General features: G+C 40.3%; 1 protein-coding gene across 2 annotated transcripts in view; it reads left to right on the plus strand.

Moving 5' to 3' along the window:
- Kdm4c (lysine demethylase 4C) overlaps positions 1-10,660 on the plus strand; it is a 177,880-nt gene extending 167,220 nt beyond the window's left edge. For both annotated transcript variants that reach the window (XM_052176666.1, XM_052176667.1), the window contains 2 exons: positions 4,492-4,584; positions 9,651-10,660. In XM_052176666.1, the coding sequence (XP_052032626.1) occupies positions 4,492-4,584; positions 9,651-9,827 (270 nt within the window). In that variant the 3' untranslated portion in view covers positions 9,828-10,660. The remainder of the gene's footprint in view (positions 1-4,491; positions 4,585-9,650) is intronic.
- The last annotated feature ends 7,579 nt before the right edge of the window (positions 10,661-18,239 follow it).

Genomic DNA, 18,239 nt, shown 5'->3' on the forward strand with positions numbered 1-18,239 from the left:
TCTTATTCTTTTCCTGTTAACACAGCCTCTGCCCAAGTAGTAGAGAGGAGCATAAGTCCAAACAAATATAGCTCACCATGAAGACTTACATGAAACAAACAGAAAAAGGAAAGAAAGGGAAAATAATGGAAAGACTAGACACATTGATCCCAGCAGATGCACAAAATGCAACAATATCAAAATAAGCCATTCTGACATCTCAACAATACATTAACTAGGCTGTTAAATTAAAAACCATTTGCAACACTTATCAAACCCCATAGATAATGGCATAGCTGAAATGTTAGAAAAGATTACAGGGTCTTACTTCTGCAAAGGCTCAATGGCCAAGCAGAGAACTTAAAAGCAATTCAGGACCTAGAAAAGAAACTTAGTAAAGTGGGAAAAGGTCAGCAATTTGGAAAAAAGGCTCAAGAAAAAAGAGTCGAACAGAAATGCAAGAAATGAGTAAGCAAATCTTTGCTACCTGCTCCCCTTTTCTCCTAGGATGCTGTTGACCACCAGCATGAGATTACAAAAGAAGCTGAGAGCAGGGTTCAGAAGGCAGTGAATATGGTAAAGTGACCTCCAGAGATCATAGCGAAATAAGTTTATTACTTCAAAGATAGGGTATATGGGAGCTGTTTTAGTGTTATGGATAAAAAGGTCTAATTGATTATGAAATCAAGCAAACAAGAAGGGTTGATTGGTTATAATACAGCACCTAATTATCATGCAGGCAGAAAGCCAGACGATGATGTGCATGCTGAGTTATGCAGTCTTTCAGAGAGCCCTGTAAAAGGTCACTTTTCAGACAAGGCCAGTTGGGTATCAACTCTAGCTCATCACTGGGACAGGGTCTTACATCAGGTTGTGAAAAATAACCAATACCTATGATGTTAAGAGTGTGTGTGTGTGTGTGTGTGTGTGTGTGTGTGTGTGTGTGTGTGTGTGTGTGTGAGAGAGAGAGAGAGAGAGAGAGAGAGAGAGAGAGAGAGAGAGAGAATTGAGTACCCTTTGAGTCACATTCATGGGGCTTGAAGGTAGTCTGCTCTGCAAACTGCTAGAGGAGAAAAGTAATTACAAATATCATCCAGCTAGGGCCTATAAGCAGCTGCTCAGCTCACTCTCAAACCTCCAACTTTATCCCACTTCCTTCACTCCAGATTTGACCATGTCTATCAGTGTGACTCAGAATTCGTGCAAGATGTGCACCTCTACACCCCAGACCTTTAGCAGCTGCTCCTACATGAGTGGAACAGCTTTTCCTGGGTGGGCAGCAGCAGTTTCCAGGGAAGCTTGAATATTAGCATGGATCTGAGGGGGAATGGTGTAGGGGACATCACAGTGGTCAGAGTGAACCAGAGCCTGTTGAGCCCCATAAGTGGACCCCAACATCCAGGATGTATACATTTAGCAGGAGCAGATTAAATCCCTTAACAAGTTTGCCTCCTTCATTGACAAGTTCTGAAGCAGCAGAAAAAGATGTGGGAGACCAAACTGATCCTGTTTCAGCAACAGAAGACAGCAAGGAGCAACATGGACAACATGTTTGAGAGCTATAGCAACAACCTTTGCAAGCCACTGGAAACTCTGGGCCAGGAAATACTGAAGCTGGAGGCTGAGCTTGGCAACATTCAGGGCCTGGTGGAGGACTTCAAGAAGTCCGAGGATGAGATCAACAAAAGTATAGAGATGGAGAACAAATTTGTACTTATCAAGAGGAACGTGGATGAAGCATACATGAACAAGGTGGAATGGGAGCCCCCCACGTAAAAGAGCTGACTAAGATCAGTGTCCTTTGGCAGATCTAGGAAGAGGAAATCTCTGAGTCTGCAGACATGTCTGTGGTGCCATTCCCTGGACATGGACACCATCATCACTAAACCTGTTCCCTATATGAGGATATTGCCAACCATAGCCGGCATGTACCAGATTAAGTAGGAAGAATTGCAGACCCTGACTGGGATAACTACACCATACAAAGACAGAGATCTTCATGATGAACTGCAGCAGCAGCAGCCTAAGATGGATACTAAAATTCTCAAAGGCCAGATGGCAACCCTGGAGGCTGCATCGCTGATGCCAAGCAGTATGAAGAGATGGACACTAAGGATGCCAAGCTGGGTGAGTTAGAGGCTGTCCTGTAACAGGCCCAGCAGGGTATAGCCAGGCAACATCAAGAGTGCCAGGAACTGATGAGCAGCAAGTGGCACTTGACATCAAGATCCCACTTAACTACAAGCTCCTGAAGGCCGAGGACAGCAGGCTAGAGGGTGCAGAACTTGAGTACCCATATGAGGATCACCACAGCCACTCAGGAGTGGCTCAGCTTATGGAGTACTCACTAGCCCTGGTTTTAGCTACAGAATGAGCTCCTTCCAGCCAAGCTCCAGCTCTGCTGGGCGCTCCAGCATCTTTATTCACACCAAGGCTGTGGTCATGAAGAAGATTGAACTTCATGATGGAAGCCGCTGTGTGAGTCTTCTGATATCTGTCCGAAGTGAATGGCCTTAAAGTTTCTGCCAGCCTGTGTACCTACAGGTGCTGTGGTGGTGCTGTCAGGTGGTGCCCTCAGGACTCACAGGGAAGACAGTTGTATGGCAGAGTACAGGGAAGAGACCCACCTGATTGAGGATCAACTCTAATCCCCTGCCAACCTTGGGACGAATGTCATATCTGGAATGTCCTGTGGCCCTTGTCTTGTACTAAACCCAACTCAATTGTATTTTCCAAATTAAAGCCTCAGCTGACTTTAAAAAAAAATATTATCCAGCTATAACCCTGTGCTTTACAACAGCTACCTGCCTGCAAAATACTCTGATATGATAATGGCACAAATGTTAGGGCCGTAACTGAACACTTTTCATGTGAATTTAAGGCCTGCTCTATGAGCTAGAACCCATATCAAAAATCTGAGACTAGATAGGTCGTGAGCCTAAGGGAAAGGTTGCTACTCTTATTCTACTAAAGGACTATAGCAATAAAATGACCTCAGATATCATACTGCTATACCCATTAAACAGAGCACGTATCACCCTCATCAGAGAAACAACTTCTTGCAGTATATGATAGCACAGACAGACAACTGGACAATATACAACTGTACAATTGTACAACTGTAGAGTGCTCAGGGAGAGGGTCTCAACTCTGAGGAAGAAATGGTGCTGTTTGTTCATATATAGTAATCTTCCCTGATAAAGAATCTCAAGTTTTCATAGAGCATTAACTCTTTTAACTTTCTGTTTTTAAATTACTTTTTAAAGCTAGCACACAAGTAATGGGTTGCATTTTGACATTCATGGAAATATGCCAATTCCCTTTTTTCTTACACTTAGTTTACCCTTTCTCTCCCATTCCCTTAACATATCATTTTTACCTCTCGAGGTTCCCTTTGAACTTATCAACACACACACACACACACACACACACACGCACGCACGCACGCACGCACGCACGCACGCACACACTTTAAATCTAGATTCTACATATGAAAGAAAATATCTAATATGCGTCTTTGGGGGTCTAAGTTCCTTTGCTTACCACAATAATGTCAAGTTTCATCCATTCTTATGGAAATGACATAATTTTATTTTGTTTATAATGAATAAATTTCTTTTTATGTTTGCCTCATTTTCTTTGTTCACTGGTGGATATATAGTGTGGTTCCATTTCCTTGCTGTTTTGAATACATATGGAATAAACATGGAAGTGTAAATATTTCTGTGGTATGTTATGGTATGATGCACCACAAAATGGTATAAATAGATTATATGGTAGTTCTGTGTCTGCTTTTGTAAGGAGCCTCTATACTGAGTTCTACAGTGGCTGTACTAGTGCAGAGTTCTACCAGTAGTGTATAAGGCATTCCCCTTCTTTCCCCATATTTTCCTAGCATTTCTTGTTCTTTGCTTGCTTGATAATAGCCAGTCTAACTGGAGCAAGAATCTCAGACCAGATTTAATTTGCATTTTCCAGATAGCTCAGAATATTGGTCAATTTTTAAAGTATTTATTGAGAATTTGTATTTCTTTTGAGGTTATTTATTTCACTAGTAATGACTTTGGGCTTTTTTTTTTTTTTTTTTAACTTTGTTTGGTATCTGTTTGTTCTTCTCAAATACCTTTTCTCATTTTTGTAGGCTATTTTTTCTTCTAATAATTTTGGTTAATAAAACATGATACTAGCAAGCCCAGCCCATCTTAATGCAGGATTTGCCACTTTTCAGAGAAAGTATCTGATCAGCCCTTATTTTTCTTAGTTGGTTTTGAAGTATCAAAGATTTTATAGCTAATATTTTAAGTCTATTCTCTTCAACAGTCTTGGCTGTTTCTCAACTTGTTTTGTTCTTAGTTGGGTAAGAAAATGTTCTTCTAATGTCCCTGACTTTGGGTCATTCTATATTTTCTCTGTTAGAGTCCTTTACTTCCCTGCCCCCGCAACACCCATAGTTAATTGGAACTCTTGAAAAATGGTCAGTACTACATATCACAATGACTTTTGTTTCTTTAGGTTGAATTTGAAGATGGATCCCAGATAGCAATGAAGAGAGAAGACATATACACCTTAGATGAAGAGTTACCCAAGAGAGTAAAGGCTCGTTTTGTAAGTGCAAATGACAAATGCTACATAGGTTAAGGCCTCATTCTCTATGTTCTCCCAAGCCTAAAACAACCTTGGGCTTTTGGTTAGTTTTGAAGAAAGCTAAAGTAACTTTTCTCTTGTTGTAGCCTGATGAATGCAGCTCTCATCTTAGAAACAGGAAAAACAGTGCATGCATAGGTTACTTCTAATGAGATCAAATGGTAGTACTTTGTGTTAAAATTTATTGACACAATAATAGTTGCTAAATTTGTCTTTTAAACAAAGCTCTTGGGGTAAACAAATATAATATTAAAGTATTTACTCTTTGTCATTGGAAGTTACATTAAAAGAAAGTATTCAACAAAAGATTAAAGAGGTAGCATTAGAGAATAAATAGTCTTTAGTAATCTTAGAATATAATGATGAAGTTCTATGTAACACACTCACTGTTTGTTTCTAAACTCTCACTTTCATAGAGACATAACAAAGCCAGAATATTAGTAGTGGGAATACTAAAAGAGTTATAAGTACACATGTATGGGTACATATATTTTTTGCCAAGTCCAATGCATACCACTAAATGATAAGTAAATATAGCCTAAACTTAAATTATTTTTAAATGTAATTCATAATAATGATTTGGGTTTCACACTATTATAAAGTATTTAGCAGAGTTTAAAATTATGTCTGGTTTATTCATTTGGAGTCATATCTCAGACTCTCTCTCTGAAAATAACAAATTTTCAATAGAGAGGTAAATTTTCTGAATAAATTTGACTTTTTTCATATACTCTACTGACTATGTCTTCTTGCAGAGACAGGGTGTGCTTTTTTTAGATTTATTTATTTATTTATTTATTTATTTATTTATTTATTTATTTATTTATTGTATGCAAGTACACTGTAGCTATGTTCAGACATCCTAGAAGAGGGTTTCATATCTCATTATGTATTGTTGTGAGCTACTATGTGGTTGTGGGGATTTGAATTCAAGACCTTTGGAAGAGCAGTCAGTACTCTTAACCACTGAGCCATTTTTCCAGCCCCAGAGACAGAGTTATGATAGTCATTTTTTAAAATCAAAAGCTTCCTTAAGTTGTGAATTAAATGTTCAGTGCCTCTCTTGTCAGGTGAGATCCTTAGGCAGGGAATCCACAATGGGTGTACAGATCCCTAGCAGCTGCACCTTCAGAGGAAGGACTTTAAAAGTAAGGAGAAGATAAGACAGTGTCAGTGCTGCTGTTTACCCTGTGAAATATGGATGCAGGAGAGCTGCACACATTCTGGGAACATTATAGCTAAACAAACAAACAAACAAAAAAATGAACAGATTATAATACCTGTGAGCAAAGAGAAAATTAAGTGCACCAATTATAGAGACTAATATTCTTGAAGCCTGGGTAACTTGTCAGTGCTTTAAGATCTTGAAACCAGGGCTAGAGGATGGCACTACTGTTCCAGCCCAATCTTACAGAGGACCTGGGTTTGGTTTTCTGTACCCATGCCCACATAGTAGCTACAACTATGGCTAGCTCCAGGGTCCAGTGTATCCAACACCCTCTTCTGTCCTCTACAGGCATTGGAAACACTTCAAGAAAAAAACATTCATACACATAAAATTAAAAAGTATATATTTCTTAACACATACTGAAGTCTCTCCAGAAAACCTGAAATTGGTAGAGATGGCTGTCCCTCACTGCATATCCACATCTCCCCTTGGCTCACCTCTGCTTCCCCTGGTTTGTTTTGCTTATTTTTAACTTTTATTCACCCCCTAAAGATTTGGGTAGGGAATAGAGTCAGAAGCCTTCTGAAAGGCTCTTGGTTTTTTGATGTGTATAGCTGCTGTGCATACAAAATAGATTCTTAGAGATTTCATATTCATGTGTCTTATGAGTTCACTTTATCCTCTAAACAGATAAAATCTTTTTATTCCGTAGTAGATATCGTCTTAATTCTATGATGCTTTCTTCAGTATTTTTTTAATAAGTCTCTTAAGTATCATTTTGTGGTGTGTATTAATTCTCAATATTACCCCTCCCTCCCCAGCACTGTTTTGTTTTGTTTCTGTTTTGAAACAGGTTCATATGATGTGAGCTAGGCTGTTTTAATTCATTAAGAAGCCAGGGATTTCTTTGAGTTCCTGGTCTGCCTCAGGTCCCATCCTACATGCCAGGATCCTGAGTACTTGAGACATGCCCAACTTGTCTGAAAGCACTTTAACTTTAACAACACAGTGAAGTAAAATCCACTGAACGCAGTCCTAATCCCGGTAGGAAATAGTGTCTTCGAGCTACAGCTCCTGTCACTTTTGTTACTAGATCAAAGTCTGCTACGCCCTTCAATCAGTAGTAGCCTGCCTTCAGGTAGGTTGCCTCATACTTTTCCAGCTGTGGAGTCAAATCTAATTGAATATTCATTGATAGATATTTTATGCTCACAGAATTGTTTGATTTGAGGAAGATTGATAAGCAGCCCTTATGGTTGAACCTTCATGTTTTAGTGACTTTGCCTCCCTCAGACTCTTCTGGCTTGGGGAAAAATGTTTTAAGAGAACCAGCTGACTGTGTAATGGCTATGCTGGGCTCTTTTGTACTCTTTTCAGAAACAGCCCCATTACCTTTTATTGTCTCATAGAGTAACCATGGCAACCATTACATAATTAACTAGAGCTCCTGGTAAATTGACTTTACTATTATGTTTAAGAGGCTGACTTCTGCTGTTTCTTCTGCAATAGCAACACTTTCATAGATGTTTTATTTCCTCCTTTGGTAACTTTAGCACTTAATAAAACTGAAATATCATTCAGAGGAGGTGCTTTCTAAGAGTTCCTAAAACACAGTGTTTTCGTTCCAATGACAGAAAGATCCAGCCAATTTACAATTCTAAGTTTCCTTCCCAAATTATATATGGCATTCCCTAGGGAACCCATGGATTAGCCTTATGAGCTGCTGAGCAGAAAATATATGCATCTGCCAACTTGACACATTTCCAAATTTTCTCGTTCCTTCTGTCTGTTCCCTCCCCCTCTCTACTTCACAATGGATCATGTGTTTTCAACTCCTAAAAGAGTAACAGTCTGTCATCAACCTCAGATATTCTGTTTTTTCTTGTCATTAGAAGACATACCCCCTAACAAACCAGTGGAGAACATATCCTAGATTGCAAAACAGACTAGGGGATCAGGAATGTAGTTTGTTGTATTAGTGTGGACACTTGGTTTGGTCTTTACTTCAGTGCCTCAGTGTAGCCTCACTCTTCACTAATCACTTACTAAAGAGTTGCTGAGTTCCACTCCTGATCTTTAGTTTTGGGACATACAACATTTAGTTTATAGTTCCTAATATCTTTTACCTTAAGAAACATCCAATGGGAAGAGCATTGATTAGCCCTGCATTCATGTTCAGGGCTCACAGGAACCTCTAGTTTTTCTGTGGTAGAGAGTCTTCCATGGAAGAAAAACTATCCCAGACAGAAAACTTAAGACCCTGGTATGAGGCTTATAATATAAAGTTTAATCTTCTGAAAGAAGGCAGTAGGATGTGCTAGGTTGTAAAAGTCTGACCTTGGAATGTGCAGATATTCTTGAGGGCAAGTAGAAGGTCACAGATAAATACCTGTAGCCTGCTTTAATTATTTAATTAGTGTGTTTCTGGAGAGCTCTTTGTTCTAGGAGATAAATAGGAGATAGCCTGGGACTGCTGCATTTGTTGTAGAGGTTCAAATGGAGAAGGGAGAGACCCTGTATCAGCATCATGTCTATTTCAAGTGTATGGAGGGCTCTTGGCAGAATGGGAATAAGAGGGAATCCACAATACCATTAGTTTTTGACAAATGATTGTATAGATGAGCATGGTATTGGCATCTAGGAAATTTAAGAAGGGCAGTCATGGAGGAAGTCCTTTAGTTCTATTTTATACAGAATAATTTGGAGAGCATCTGAAACAGATAATCTGAGGTACCTATTGGGCAGGGGTACATGCAGGTCTTAATGTAATAGATCTAAGCTAGAGTGAGAAATCCAATCATCATCCTTGGAGTCTGTACAGGTATTGATGCCGAGAATATGAATTAAAGGCTCCAAAGTTGAACAGATAAGAAAGACAGTGAAGTCTGAAATATGAAATGTGAGCACACAGGTAGTCAGTGAAGTAGTTAGGCAATAAAGAAGTACTATAGGACTTAGGAACTAGGGATTTAACCAAACTAGCTTCAAGGAAGTGGAGAAAGACTAAAGGAACAAAGAGGTTCAGCATGAATTAGGAATGAGTGCTGACAGCCCCACCCCCCAATAAGACAAACCTGTTGGCACAGAAGCCAAGTAGAGATAGTAACTAAGCAAAGTGTTAATGTAAAATTTTCAGCTCCTATTCTAAAGGAATGTGACTATGACTAAAGAACATAGATTTAGGACATCTAAATTTCATATTCCAACATGGAAGCCATTCATGAGGTCTTATAGTTTTATAGGACAAAGAAAGTCTAAATACCTCAGTGAGTTTAAAATACCTCAGTGGGTACATCAGAGAGGCCACTATAGCAAGATTAGGGAAGCTTTGCTATAGGTAGGCCCAAAATGCTATCTGGTAACATCATTAGCTTTGTGGTTGGTGGGAGCTAGTAGTGTGCTAAGTTAATGGAGTCCAAAATTTTTTTATCTTTGAGTCACAAAATGTTACTTGCAGCACAGAATTGGGAAGGCATGGGAAGTCATTCTGAGGGGCTAGAGCTAGTGATGAGCTCTTAGGCCTGGATCATTTTAATCTCACCCCAATACTTCCTCAATTCTAATTATTCAATCAGTTTCTATAGACATAGCTTCTTTTTAGGAGTTTTCATTTACAGCAGACTCAATATGAGAAGACTTTAATTTTGCTTTTGTTTGGGGAAGCTCCCTCAGTCAGGGTAAAAAAAAAAAAAGGGACTAAATAGAACTACATATCTCTGCCATGTGGTATGGGTGAGACCTAGCTGATGAGGAAGAGTACTCTGTGGTAGGTTCCTTCTACCCTGTGATAGATCTTAGACTCTGTTCCCTAGATCTGTGACTAGTGTTTCTGTACTCAATAATATATTTCTCCATTTAGTCCACAGCCTCCGACATGCGATTTGAAGACACATTTTATGGGGCAGATGTAATCCAAGGGGAGAGGAAGAGGCAAAGAGTGCTAAGCTCCAGGCTCAAGAATGAGTATGTGGATGACCCTGTGTATCGTACTTTCCTCAAGAGTTCTTTCCAGAAGAAGTGTCAGAAGAGGCAGTAGTGGAAAACATGCAGCAGCCACAGTGCAGCTCAGACCGGAAGAGGGAAGACAAAGGGACAGTCTTGGGGTACACACTGGGACAGCCGGCTGGGTTCTTCTCTGGTATTGGTAATAAATCAGGCTTCTAGAGTTTGATTACCAAGCAACCAAGAAGAGACCTATTAGTTGCTTCTGTAATCTGATCACCCCTCAGTCATATTTTGACCCCCAAAGAATATTCCTAAGTTAAGGGAAATAACAATGAATGGCCCACTAGATAAAACTCCTGCCAGAGAAGAGGGGGTTCCCTCTCTTGGCTCGGGTCCCTCCTCAGGGAACATATTTGGAGGCTCCTTTTCCCCAGCTCCTTGAGTGAGAGCCTCATCACCCAACGGGTAGGGTGATAATTTATGTATTTTCCACAGCCAGGGAAAGATTCTCACTCACATTTGTTTTAAGTGGCAGTTTTTATAAAACATTTTTAAAACACAAATGGCATGTATGGTAATTGAACTTACCTGTATGCTATCTGTATTCCCTTGTACAGAACTTTTCCATTTTTTATATTATTACTTTTGATTGTGTCTGAAAACTGAGTTGGCCTTTATAAGAGGAAATTTTTTGCTCTTGAAGAGGAATTCATATGAAGTATATGGGAATTTTATATATTTACAGAGGAAAAATCTTGGCCTGATATTTTGAACACTTCATAATTCCTGTTCTGAATAGATATTTATAAAATATATATTTCTTTCATTATGTGTTTGTAAAAATTAGAGTTTAAAGAAATATACTTAATGCATAGTTTTAAACTAATGTAACATGATTTTTCTTTGCAGAACAGCCTGGAAATGTATTAGTATTTAAAATTAAAAGCTGTTTTCTCCTGTTCCGTCTTCTGACTTTGCTTATTTGTTCAGGGTTAAGCCAGTAGATAATGAGCTTTTGGGGAAGTGTGGTGCTGCATATAGGAGTCTTCACTTGGGAGACTTGCTTCTCAGTTTTCTCTAAATTAAAACACCCCCTCCATGAAAGAGGGGCTACTCAGGAAACTTCGGAGGTAAACACAAGTCTGCATTTTCATGTCTGCAAAAGCAGAATCTGGGAAGGTTTGCAAAGGCCCCTTGCTACCTTGGCAAGTAGACTTTGACCAACCAAGATACAAAGGAGAAGATGATATATTTTGTAATGCACTGGCATGATGTGGTGGGAGGGGCGCCTCAGCAGGTCCATGTGGAGGCACCCCCACCCCTCCTGAGGTACCAGCCGTAGGATCATGGATCTACTATAAAATGAAGTTTGTTTGGAGGCATGAGAAGGGGGGTGAGAAGGGAGTGTGGGAAAGGGGACAGAGGGACAGAAAGAGAAAAGAGAGAGAAAGAAGGAAGAGACCAGCAGGAACACATGGAGTGGGGCAGAGAGGAGGGGAAGGGGACAAGCAGTCCTTTTATAGCAAGCCAGGCCCCTACCTGGCTGTTGCTAGGTAATTGTTGGGCGGAGCCTAGAAGGATTGCTAACTTAATCACAGGACGACTACCTGCCTACAAGATGTAGTTTCAAGTTTGCAATTTCTCAATTATAAAGCTGCTTTTGAGTCATCCCTCTTATAGGTAACCCCCTTACCCAAACTCCTTTTAAAACCTCAAAAAAACTCATTGGTTAGCCAAGTTGTATATATTAGTCTGTTGTGGATTTCACTTTCTGGAGTGAATAGGTGTATATGGTGCCTGCATGTATGTGTGTGTATAGTGTATATGTGTGCACATGATGGAGGTGGGTGGGTGTGGCATGTGTGATGTGTATGTCTGTCCCCTGGAAAAGTCTTATCACACAACAGGTTGAGACAAGATTATTCCAGTCTAGTCTATGAGAAAAACTTAGTCTCCAAAATTCAAAAGCAGAGAAAAACAGATGTCATTGGGGAACTTTCAGCACATTTTGTGGCCCAGGCTTTTCAGGCTTTTATAGCTGAGCACCTTGATGGCAGTATCCCTGAAAAGAAAGTATTAGCACATCTCTAGCACTAGCTGAGGTGTTGCCCCAACTTCTAGGCCTTTAATTATCTGAGTCCCTTCAGTATGGAGTGAACTTTAATACTCTCAGTTACATCCTTCATTTCACAAATGACTGAAAGACAGAAAAGGATGACCCCAAAGCACACAGAACAAATGAGGCAAAGGGAGCATTTAGTTTGCTGATAGGCCTTGAAGTTAGCTAACTTGTGCTGGACTTGGCTTGAGTTAACTCACAACTGCTTCCTATGCCTCTCAATGAGCTAGCATGAATATAGCCTCACAATAACAATAGACGAAAGAGCAGGTAGGCTCAGATGAAGTTCATTTCAGTCCCCATGTGAGGAGTCTCCATGGGATCTCCCACATCCTAAGTGAGAAGCCACCCCAAATCATGATTGGACAGTTTAACCATTTCATGGCAAAGGGTGCAGTGTCTCCTGTTACTGGGGAAAGAGTGAAGTACCAAACCAGCAGTGACAGCTTCAGTCAAGACAGTGCTCATTTTCTAGAGTGACTCATAGGATGACCACAGAGCTAGAGAAAGCCCACCAACCTAATTTCGCCCGGATAGCCACTCAACATTTTTTGCTGGCACTGTGGATTTATTTTATAAAGTTATCAGGCTTGAATTTTCTGTCTTTTAGTTTCTAAATGGAAGTGAATTCCTTTCACAATAGTGTAAGATATTAAGAGGAGTTAATCTTATTAGGATCATTTGTTGTGTACAAGTTCACTTGACAGCAAAATTTCAGATTGACTGCCACAGCGGGGAAAATGTGCAGATTCTTGCATGATCTCAAATATAGTTTCCCTTTTGGTCTCACTTAAGTAATGTTTCTATAACGAAGAACAACTGTATAGTCCTGGCCACAGATAAGACTTCTGTTCAGTATATTCTTCATAAACTAGCTATTAGCTCTCACTAGACAGAACATTAAAACTTTTCACTTACTGTCTGACACTTCAATTGTAATTTTAATTCCTATGTATTACGTTAACTGCATGCTCAGTGTGTGCATGTAGCAGAAAATCAGTTAAAGTCCTCCTACTGATTTATAAATTGCTTAGCTGTGACAATTCTAATGTAACACTAATTGCCAACCATTTTTCTGCAGGTTAAGAGCATAGTAAAACTGGTTGGCATATTTCATAACATTTAATTCTTTGTGTGCTTGAAATGAGGACAGCGTGATCATTGTTAGTTGAATTTTTGTTTTTAATTCATCTGGAGAGAAATTTAGAACAAACATCTGTTGAAATACCACTTGATTTCTCAGAATATGTTATTAATTTCCACTAGTTGTCTACACAGTACAAAATCATGTAGGAGAAAGCAGGTTGGATAGAAGTGCTACTTTTAGATTTTACTTTTAGGAAAAGGAGTCTGAAATGAAACAGCTTCCATCTCGGATATAAGTCAGCTCCATTAACTCAAAGGTCACCAATAATCCTAAGGTATTCTCAGTATTTGAGATTGATATTTTCAAGTTGCACTGACTATGATGCTTCAGTCATTCAAAATGCTTACTGCTCTAATTGGTCACATGAATCTGGGACAGTGGGGCCTAAAAACTGAGGCAAACTAAATTCTCATGCAGACGCCAAGTTTATCCAGAGCATTAGACAATTTGTATTCTGAGGTTTAAGAAGAATTACCTGAGCCAGGTGGTTGTTTTTCTTGCCTTTAATCCCAGTAATTTTGAGGCACAGGCAGATGCATCTCTATGGATGCAGGGCCAGCCTGGTCGAAAGTGAGTTCCATAATAGCTAAGTCTACACAGAGAAATCCTGTCTGTAAAGGAGGAGGAGGAGGAGGAGGAGGCAATCACAAGGACAAGCCAGGTGGCAAAGGCATGCTTTTCCATAGAGAGAATTGTAATGAGTAAGCTGAAGTAAACCCACTCTCATCTGCTACACCTGGGAGGAACAGGAAACCACATTCCTAGAACAATTCTCTTTTGAAGAAACTGATGTCACCAGACATCAAGATGGCCAGACATGATGTCTTAATGTTTTTGGAGTTTTCTCACGCTCAGAATTCTCACAAGATTCTATTCTTGAACTGTGTTCTAACAAGTCCATAGAATAAAGACTAGTAAGGAAGAAGACTCTGCCTTCTATAGAGGCTCGGAATCTCTAGCAAGCGGGCAAATGCTGAGTTATGGAGGTACAGATTCCTTTGGAAGAAAAGTATCAGTGTAGTCTTTGCTATCCTTGAACATGCTCTATAGACCAGTCTGGCCTGGAACTCAAACAGTTCCTGTGCCTCTGCATCTGAAGTCCTGGGATTAAGGGTCTCCACCACTACTGTTACAGACCGTGGGTCTGCTTAGGGATATCCAGGGTCCTCTGGTCCAGGAAGGCACAGGTCCGGCTGAGATGACAGACAGAACAAACCACGCACACACAGAGGCGGTTTGAACTGAATGTATTTTGGAGCTATAAGGCAAGGATTTTTATACAGGAAGAGTTGATATTACCATTTCAAAAAATGTAGCCAGTGGGGCAGGCACAATTATCATAGCCATTTGGTACAAGGAAATGCAACATCAGGAACAAAGTTTCTCAAGAAACAGATACAGAGGATCAATTTACAGATGCCATCAAACTTCCTGATTAGAATACAGAGTCACTCATAGTTTACAGTAAACCTTCAAAGAGTTTGAAGTTTCTTATACCACCTGGGTCTTAACAAGTTCTTGTGAGAAATCCTTATCTAACATTTAGCCTTCTATCTTGTGAAACAAAACTTCCTGAGTAAATCAATGCTTTCAGTACCAGAGTGCCCGAGCCATCCTCATATACATATGCACAGCCATAAAAACCTGCATGTAGTTGGAAGGTAGTAATTATGTAAACAACTATGAGGCAAGGCACTGAAATTCTAAAACGGGGGTTGGCGGTCAGTGAGTCGCCTTCAAAGACCGGATTATCAGCCAGGCCTTAGGAATCCCGGTGAAGAGAGAAAAGGAGGAAGTCAAGGCAAACTGCTACTTGGGAACTAAGGGCTCATCTTAAATAGCAAGAAAGTAAGAGAGTATAGTAAATTGCCAGGAGAGATTATCAGCTTCCACAGCTTCCAGAGAGTTCCGTACTTCCCAGGAGGCATTTCTTTTCCACCTCTGTCTGTAAAATATCATTTTTACAGACATCACTGGGCCACCATGGCAACTACAGCCTGGCAGCATCTATTTTTTTTTCCCTTCATTAATTTATTCACTTTACATCCCTACTGTGGCCCTCTTCCCTCTTCTCCTCCCAGTCCTTTATAAATCCAATTACTCACTTCCTTTCTTCTCAAGAAGAGGAGAAGGAGCCCTTGGTTGTCACTCCAACCTGGGACATCCAGTTGAAGCAGGCCTAAGTAGATTCTCTCCAACTGAGGCCTGACCAGTCAGTTCAGCTAGAACAGGATCCAGTGGCAGACAACAGAGTCAGAGATAATTCCCACTCCAATCTTAGGGGACCATGAAGAACAAGCTATAAATGTGTAGTGGGCCTAGGTCCAGCCCCTGCATGCTCTATGATAGATGTAGGGGTAGTGAAGAAGATCTTTTCCCACTCTGTAGGTGCCGTTGATGGTGTTCTTTACCTTGAAAAGCATCTCAGTTTCATGAGGTCCCATTAATTAATGTTGGTGATAGTGCTAGAGCCTTTGGTGTTTTTTGTTGTGGTTGTTGTTTTTCCCTTTATGTGGTTTTGGCTTCTTTGATAAAAATCAGATTTCTATAGCTGTGTATGTTTATTGTTCTTTCTGGGTCTTTGATTCAGTTCTACTGACCAACTTGTCTGTTTTTATGCCACTGTGGGGGTGGGCAATGAGACCCTCCTCCTAACCACCTGGGAGCTAGTTTTCTGTCTGCCTTTAGATGAAGCTCCTCCAGTCCCATGTCTGCCTTGCTCCCACCTTGATGATAATGGACTGAACCTCTGAACCTGTAAGCCAGCCCCACTTTAATGTTATCCATCATAAGAGTTGCCTCGGTCATAGTGTCTCTTTACAGCAGTAAAACCATAACTAAGACAAGTTCTTTCTTTGTTCTGTAGATTTAGTGTTTTGATTACTAAGTGGTGGGAGGATTTCTTTTCTCGTCCAATCTAACTGGTGTTCTGTAAGCTTCTTTTATGTTTATAGGCATGTCTTTAGGTTGGAAAGATTTTCATCTGTAATTTTGTTGAAAATGCTTTTTGTTCCTTGGAGCTAGAATTCTTCACATTCTTCTAATTTATATTATTCTTAAGTTTCTTCATTTTCTCAGGTTTACTAGATGTTTTATGTCAGGAATTTTTCAGATTTACATTTTTTGACTGATGTATCTATTTCAGGTCTTGAACACTTTTATTCCTTTCCATCACTTGTTTATTGTATCTTCCTATGTATCTTTAAGGGATTTATTTGTTTATTCTTTAAAGGCTTGTTTGATTGTATTTTCCTGTATTTATTTAAGCAATTTATTTAACTTTTCTTTTATGGCCTATATTGTCTTTATAAGGTTGGGTTTAAGAAGATTATCTTTTTGTTGTTGTTGTTTTTTGTTTCTTTTTGTTTTTTAGTTTTTCAATGTCCGGACCCGCAGGACAGTCAACAGGGTTCCTGAAGCTACCTAAGAAAAGGGCGAGGGGGCGGGGGCAAGAAACACAAAGAGGCAGACAGCAAGTCAGTATTCCGATCAAGCTGTCAAACTTTAATTTTCACACAAGGGGTTATAAAGGCAAACAAGCAGGTGTGGGGAGGGGTGAAGGGGGAAAGTCATTGTATTTGGGGAACAATCTCAGGGGACTAGCATCATTCTTCAGGAACAGTTTCTCAGAATTGTCTCTCAGGGTCAGGGAAGATTTGGCAGATGGAGTAGAAACTTGGCATCATATTTTGATCATGAGGAGGTGAAGTGGAAAGAAGTTGCTATGGTAACCTAACCACAGGTGAGCTTCATTTGTTCGAGCCCACTCGGGTGAGCTCTGTATGTACTGACCATCTAGCTTACTTGGTTAATCTTTAAACTAGTACATTTCCTTCTAAAGGCAGCCTAGAGAAAGCAAGCTAGAAATGGCTGAGAGGAGGTGGTTTTGAGATCTCTATGAGAATGGCTCCTGGCATTTTGAGACAGGGTTTCTCTGTGTAGCCTGTAATCTTGTCTGAACTTGTAAGCCAGCCCCATTTTAATGTTATCCATCATAAGAGTTGCCTTGGTCATAGTGTCTCTTTACAGCAGTAAAACCATAACTAAGACAAATTCTTTCTTTGTTCTGTAGATTTAGTGTTTTGATTACTAAGTGGTGGGAGGATTTCTTTTCTGGCCCAATTGTACTGTTGTTCTGTCCTGGAACTCACTCTGTAGACTAGGCTGGCCTTGAACTCAGAAATCTGCCTGCCTCTGCCTCCCAAGTGTTGGAACTAAAGGCATGTGCCACCATTGCCCGGCTCTCCTAAGAAGATTATCTTGTACTTTGGTTGTCTTATGATATCTAGGGCTTGTAGATTAGGTGTGCTCTGAAGTTTCCTTCTCTGGCACAAGTTGATTGTGTTCTTAAGCTGGACTTTAGCCATATGGTTGTTCTTGAATGTTCCTGGTATAGCAGATATCAGGAAGTCTGGCTTTACCTGTATGTTTCTGGTACAGCAGGCCTCCTGTAAGCAGCCTTGGGCTGAACAGTAGAATTTAAGAAATGCTTCATGACTCAGAGCAGCTGAATGTGCCCCAGGAGACATGGTGGGCTGGAGCCTGGGAGCAATGGGATGGGTCAAGCCTGTTTCTTCCTAGTTTAGCAGGCCTGGTAAAGGCTAGTTGAGTGTTTGATGGACATGATGCTTGGGGAGGTGGGGCTGCAGGATGAGGCTCATGACTGTTGGGCGTGCCCTGGTGTACTCAGTGGGCAGGATGATGGGGGGATATAACTTGGATGTTTATGATACAGTGGAGCCCAGGGGATAGCACATAGTTTAAGACATCTGGGTGTGCCTCAGGGGACTTGGTGGGCCAAGGAATGGGGTGAGGGAATCCAACCTGGATCCTCTTGGAGACTAGAAAATGGGTGCACAGACCAGCATCTATTCTTATTTATTTATTTATTTTATTTATTTTTGGGGTTTTTTTTTTTTTTTTTTGGATTTGGTTTTTTTCAAGACAGGGTTTCTCTGTATAGTTCTGGCTGTCCTAGAACTCACTCTGTAGACCAGGCTGGCCTCAAACTCAGAAACCTGCCTGCCTCTGCCTCCCAGAGTGCTGGGATTACAGGTGTGCACCACCACCACCCGGCCCAGTATCTATTCTTAATGTTTTTGGAGCATGTATTATATATAGCTAGCCTGCCAAGCATCCTTGTAGAATGTGTCTCCAGTGAGTCAGCTCAGTAAAAACATTAGCCTCTTAAAGAATGACAGAAATGAAGACCCAAGAAAGCAACTCAAAATCATTCA

The sequence above is a fragment of the Apodemus sylvaticus genome, chromosome 3, assembly GCF_947179515.1.
Source record: "Apodemus sylvaticus chromosome 3, mApoSyl1.1, whole genome shotgun sequence".
NCBI lineage: Eukaryota > Metazoa > Chordata > Mammalia > Rodentia > Muridae > Apodemus > Apodemus sylvaticus.